The sequence below is a fragment of the Ananas comosus genome, linkage group 2, assembly GCF_001540865.1.
Source record: "Ananas comosus cultivar F153 linkage group 2, ASM154086v1, whole genome shotgun sequence".
Lineage (NCBI taxonomy): Eukaryota > Viridiplantae > Streptophyta > Magnoliopsida > Poales > Bromeliaceae > Ananas > Ananas comosus.
The window spans coordinates 15,546,769-15,553,856 of NC_033622.1; the positions used below are offsets into that span (position 1 = coordinate 15,546,769).

General features: G+C 37.0%; 1 protein-coding gene across 1 annotated transcript; it reads left to right on the top strand.

The window, feature by feature from the left end:
• On the top strand, positions 2,244–4,837 carry LOC109706772 (cytochrome P450 71A1-like). The gene is made up of 2 exons (XM_020227749.1): positions 2,244–3,225; positions 4,040–4,837. Exons 1-2 carry the CDS (start codon positions 2,320–2,322, stop codon positions 4,661–4,663), a joined length of 1,530 nt encoding a protein of 509 aa, XP_020083338.1. The 5' UTR covers positions 2,244–2,319; the 3' UTR covers positions 4,664–4,837.

The following is a 7,088-nucleotide window of genomic DNA, read 5'->3' on the forward strand; positions in this document are numbered from 1 at the left end:
TTTTGTGCCCCAACTTAAAGCAAATAAGAAAAGTCGGTGATGGTAGAAGGGTATATTTGAAAGGGCAAAATAGTAATTTTATACAGATAGTAGCCGAGATTAACTCTGGAGGTATATTTAAAATAGGTTGGAACGTAAAAAAAATATTTTCAATATTAACTTTTTAAGAAGAGTAAATTATAAAGTTGGAAACTTTTCAGTGTTATATAAACAATTGCCAAATCCATGCGAAATTTTTATTAACTATTGGGTGTTTTATTTCTCCAAGTCGGAGATGGGTATAATGTATCCAAATCCATGCGAAATTTTTATGATTTTTTTTATCTATATATTATTTATTTTTTATTGGGTCCAGTTCGATCCGGGTAGGATATGGAATATCGAGATATTTTGATCATACTTGGATGGAAACCTCTTTTCGATTAATACCTATCTTATACAAAGTTGAACAGGTATGGATTGTACATTCGTTGTACAACAAACATGCATTACTTTTTAAGCATAACAAAACATGAATAATTTAGGCGTCATCTAATATCTTGATAATTTTTCTTGAGATAAAAGTAGCATTCTATCCGCTTCATTTATTGAACAAATGAATTAGACTGCATAGGTGAGGCAACAGCAAGCCTCTAACAAGGCGGGCAAAAAAAAAAGGATAATTGCTTAAATATTCTTCAAAATTTTAAAAATATCTTATTAATCTCTACTTTTTTTTTTCTTTTCAATATACACCTCATATGTTCCTTAGTTATTCTAAAATATTCCTACAATTATCACCCGCTAAATTAATTTGGGTTAACGTGAGTTAAATATCTACNCCCCCCCCCAAAAAAAAGAACAGAGAGGGAGAGGGGGGAGAGAGAGAAAGAATTTGCTGCTAGCTTGCTATTGCTATAATGCTATGTTGATGAGCTTAGCTAAAAATGTGAATTAACTAAAATTTGAATTTGGAGCCTCGAGAACCAACCGCTAATTCTTTTGTCACTTGCGTCAGGAACGATCGGTGCAATCAACTTTTATTAATACATTAAACTATAGCATATAAGTACAAATAATAAATCAAATCATGTAGCTTTTATGAGTGGGGCACAGAGCTACAATGTATAGAGTATGGAGAAAAAAAATTTATAAACATAATCTCCAAACAATTTTATTTGAGAATTAGTAGGATGGGCGCTACGTGGCAACTGGCAGCCACCAATCGAGCGGCCAGCCCAGGTAAAATAGTTGAAGAGAATTTTTTTTTTTTTTGAGAATTAGGTAGCAAGCTATCTGCTTCATTCATTAAGTAATATAAATTAGGCGTACAACATGGAAGCAGCTAGGGCCTCCTAACCAAGCGAGGAAAACGAGTACAAAGCAAAAGAAAACAAACCAAACCAAGAAAAACAAGTCTATAAAACAACAAAAGTAAAAGATTGGAAACGAAGGAAAAACAAGTAAACATGAGTATAGGAGGAAGGAATTGAACGAGGGTTATAATGCGGTTTCAAAGAACTTCGGTCCAATCAGTGCTCAGAGTCACGACGCGTTCGAGATATTTTAAAATAGTTGAAGAGAATCTTCGTGCCAGTTGAAGGGGTTTCCATGATATTTTAAATGTTTGGGTTATCTTGATGTCTACACATGAGTTTTTTTATGTGGGTCGCAGTGTCCGCCATGTAATAATCATATTTTTATTTTTCGCCAAAATATCTTGTCCTAGTAACATACCTCGTAATGTCTTAGTCAAAATTATTAAGGTGTGCCACACCCATGTGGCAAGTTAAAGACAAGTCTCCTATCGCTGCCACCTTAATTCATTGCAATTCTCCATTAATATACATAACCAAAAATAAGAAAAATGCTATAGACATCTCAGAATATATATATATTGTAAAATAATTCCATCAATGAGTAAATCTTGAACTTTTCACCATCTCTTATATACACAAATCTAATTTATTAATAGCAAACAATTAAGCATTATCATATGAGGTCATGAGCTGAGCTTATTTGGGTCTGTGTAGAGTGTGGTGTTGTCTAATAATTAGGGTTTGAATGGCAGAACAGTATTACGTCAAAATCGTTTTTTGTAGGAAAATTAAAAATTTCATATTAAAGATTTTACTTTGAGAGCGAAAAATATGATTTTAACTGTACTGCTGCAGTACGTATCTAGATAACTTGTTGCGGCTAAAAGTTCTCCATGATTTATGTGGCTGAAGTTGAAGTAGAATTAAGTCAAACACGTCGGGGGAAGCAGATGCCATAAATACATAGCAGATGCATTAGCTCTTTTACTTCACAACTGAAACACCCCAAATTAAGTTTCTAATGGCTCTTCCTGACCTGATTGCCTCCCTGCAGCCTTTCCTTCTTGTTCTCCTACTCCTCCTTGTTTTACTCATCGCAAGAAGAAACAAGACCAGTCCATCACTAAAACTTCCCCCGGGCCCTCCCACGCTCCCATTAATCGGCAACCTCCACCAGTTAGGGAGTGTCCCCCACCGCTCCCTCTCTCGGCTCTCGCAGCGATACGGCCCCCTCATGCGCCTAAAACTCGGCAGCAGGCCGACCATCGTGGTCTCCTCTGCCAACATGGCCCAGGAGATCCTAAAGACGCACGATCTGGAGTCCTGCAGCCGACCATCCCTGACCTCGTATACAAAGCTCTCCTACGCTTCCGCGGACATCGCCTTCGCGGCGTACGGAGAGTACTGGAGAGAGCTCCGAAGAATTTTCATCATTGAACTTCTCAGTGCCAAGAAGGTTGCCTCCTTTCGATCCATTAGAGAAGAAGAGGTGGAAAGAACTATGAGCTCGATATCCTCTTATTCTAGCAGTTCTCTCCCCGTCGATTTGAGCAAAGAACTGATCGCGCTCACGAGCACAATCACTTGTCGCATGGCTTTCGGAAGGAGCTACTGTGACATCGGCAGCAGGTTTCAGATGATTCTGAACGAAGCGCAAGCCATGCTCGGGGGATTTTTCATCGCGGACTACTTTCCTATCATTGGATGGGCCGACTGGCTCACAGGGATGCGAGCGAGGCTCGAGAAGAACTTTACGGATCTTGATCGGTTCTACCAACAAGTCATCGACGAGCATCTCAATACAGGGCAGCAGCAGCAGCAGCAGCAGCAGCAGTGTGACTCTGGTGAAGACTTCGTGCATATATTACTGCGCATGCAAAAGGAGGAGAAGAGTCTAACTGCAGACAAGATCAAAGCAGCCCTTATGGTAACTAAAATTTCTGATGCTGAATCGCATAAAACATTTTTCTTTTGAAAGAAATTCATTTATTAAGAACAATAAATTTAGCAAAAACACTGTGTAGAGCTAACAGTTTCTATTCATATCTTAGGGTACCTACGGATTACCCGTTGATTTGCGGAATGGACACTAATTAATATTTTTACTAAAAGATGTTTATAAAATAGAAAGGTTTACATATTTTGGACGATCCACGGATACCAGCACGTCTTTTTTAAATAAAATTAGTGAATATTTGTTTATTTTATTTATCTCTCGAATTCTAATCTTAATTTTTCTTGGTATTATTTTAAAACTCTATATTATCTACCGCATATTGTGATAATTTAAATAACAATTATTATTATTATATATATATATATATAGACTGTACGTACTATTAATAATATTTGGACTTTTTTACTATTGAGTTTTTAGCCGTTAGATGAAAAATTATAGGGTTAGGATGATAATGATTTTCTAGGGTTTAGTGATGGTAGCCCTAGAGTTGAATAGGTTGTTGGTTGAATAGTATAATCTAAAGTATGGAATTGATTAAAGTGTAGATTTAACGGTTAAAAAATTAATAGCAAAAAAGCAAAGTATAAGAATAAAAAAAACACATCTCAGTGAGTAATTCACATATCTATCTGTCTGCAGGTATGGATAAGAATGCTGCCTATCTAAAAATTCAGGAATAAATTTTATTTATACCTAAATGAACCGTGGATATAATAATCAGCCCATAAATCATGCAACAGTATAGTCATGCTATTATACACAAGTTCACTATTTTCTGCAGGATGTTTTCATTGGTGGGAGCGATACGTCGTCAGCCACTGTGGTATGGTCGATGACGGAGCTAATGAGGCACCCACAAGCGATGAAAAAAGTTCAAGAAGAAGTAAGAAGCGTCGTCCGGGGAAAAGAAAAGGTAAAGGAGAGCGACATCGACAAACTACGCTACCTCAAGTGCGTTGTGAAGGAGACCTTGCGGTTGCACCCGGTGGCTCCCTTGCTGATCCCTAGAGAAACGTTGCAGCATTTCAAAATCGACGGCTATGACGTCCCGCCCAATACAATGATATACATCAATGCTTGGGCGATTGGAAGGGACGGGAGTTACTGGGAATCGCCGGAGGCATTCAAGCCAGAGAGGTTCACGCATAGTTTGGATCTCGAGTTCGCGGGAAAGGACTTCAATTTGATACCATTTGGGGAAGGTCGCAGGATCTGCCCCGGGAAGAACCTCGGGATAAAAACGGTGGAGATCATGCTCGCCAACCTTCTTTACTCCTTCGACTGGGAACTTCCAACGGGAATGACGAGGGAGGATATCAACATGGATGAGGCGCCGGGTGTTGCTGTGCACAAAAGACATGCTCTCCGCCTTCTCGCCACTAGATATAGCAGCATCAATAGCTAAAATATATACATAAATACACCACTGTGCATCTATGTATCATCTCTCGACAATCTACCTATATTTATTATGTATTTTACTAGCTATCTTATGTGTACAATTTGCAAATCATATGCTTATACCTCACAACTTCTCAGGAGTACAAAAATTAATTTATCAATATTTAAGAATTGGGTATAATCACATATTCTACGTTATTATGTTAAGACAATTAATTTGCCACAGCAGTGTTTTAGAAAAATTTGAAAGCCGATCTGGCCTGACCTATGCACCACTTTCATGGAGGAAGTATTTGGCTGTTGATACTTCCGATTGAATAAAGATTTATTCAATTATATAGGATTTAAAATGTTTGGAGCATTTAAACGTGAGGTCGTTGTTTTAACGCATTCATCTAGGATTTACTCGCTCAAATAAAAAAGGACGGGGCGAGGTGGAGCACGACCACGGACCGACTTGGTCCGTTAGACTAGGCAGTGTTGGGCCGCTGTCGTTGAGCCCGTCGGCCCGATGCTCGGCACGGCACATGCTTCCTGGGCCCTAAGGCCTCTGCCTTTGGACCTTAAGGTATGAGTTCCGAAGCTAGCATTAAATTATGGGATAGGCTAAAATACATACAAATTAAAATTTTAGCGGTCAAATTTTTTTTAAAATTATGATGGTACTAAAATAAAAAAATAAAAAATAAAAAATAAAAAAATTTAGAATTGAGAGAGCACTTAGTACCAAGAACTTTTAAAAAAAATAGATTAATCAATATACTTTTAAAATTAAATAAAAATATATCTTTTAAATTTTTATATGTAAAGAAATATTATACAAATTATGAAAAGTCTGAAAGCGGGCGTGGCCCCCCTCAACCCCCATATAGCTCCGCCTCTAAGTTCCTCCCTAGAAGCTCTCATTCAAAAGTCTGCCAATAAAGACCTTGGGAAGAATGGGTTGGTCCATATTGGATCAACGCATCGTATAATTTTTAAATTTATATTTTAAAAAAATTTAAGAGACCGGTCCAGAGCACGGCCTGGTTCGACAATCCAAACCAAAGGTCTGTAGTGACAGAGGCTTGGAAGATCCAACCCTCCACGGCTCAGCCAGGATTTCAAAGCCGAACCCAATTCCTAGCCTGTTTTGGTATGAATAATATGAGTCGTGTTGCTTGACACGACCCATATTACACTCCTATATTTATATCACATATTTTTACCTCTTTCTTCTTTATCTATTCTTTTTCATCATTACGGTTGACATATTCTACTTCTCTCATTCTACTTCTCACAAGGAATGAAATAATTAAATTAAGGTAAAAATTTTAGTTACTCTCTGAAATTATTGTAACCATGTTTTACATAAAATCATGAGTGAATTTGTTGAAAATCATAAATTGGAGTCATAGATAAATTTGTAGGAAGCAGGTATTTTGGGGTGGGAAGTGATATGAGAGTAAGGTTAATGTAGAAGAAAAGATGTAACTTCAGTCTATACTATAAAAATATAATCGATAGACAAATAATGTGCACTTGATATTTTGTTCTATCCGTTTCGTTTATTTTTTTTAATAATAAATTTAGCTGGAAATATGAATCAATTAGAATTCGAACTTGAGATTTCAGATACTAACCACCAAGCCCTTTATCACTTGCGCTAGGAACAGTAGATTTTATTCTGCTAAATTGGAAGTGTTATTCTTTTGTGCTCGATAGAATCATGTCGCTGGCATTATAATAGCAGATCTTGTGGATGTGTCGAATTTCTTAGTGTTTGGTTCAGTGGAAAATTATGTGATAACCTGTTTCTTGCATATATGTCCTCATGTGTAGGTAATAATTGTTATTTTATTTGATGTTGACATTGATATTGGAGCTGGAGCTCCTATTTAAACTATAATAACAGATGCGCATATTCTTTCTTGTATTGCTTAAGCTCTGTAGTCTGGAAGTACAGTAGTTTCTTCGGTGCTTTCGCGAATTTATTATGCAATTATGATGCACATAATATTGACAGATACCTGGACAAGAAAAAAGAGCCTGAGGTGCAACAATAGATTCTGAAAGCAGGTTGTATCTTCGGCTTATTCAATAAGAGGTGATGCAACTGAAGCTTTATGTTGTTCACATTGCAATTCGAATTGTTTGTACTCTTCTTTTCAAAGATCATGCAACTTCACTGGTGTTCTCCTCCTAAATCAATTTAAACTGTGTTGCGAATTTGTTGCTTTGTGGATTTGCGATTTTCTGTTGGTATCCAAGAAGGGTTTGATTCTTTATTTTTTAAATAAATGTTTTAAATAATTGGAATGACTATATGAATAGTGTCAGTAGTAAAATAACCGATTTTCGTTTGGGCTTGTGTGTGAAAGTCTAGGTCCTAATTTATGCCACGGGCTAGAAGATCAAAGATTGTGCTGGAAGAATTTGTAGAAAAAATG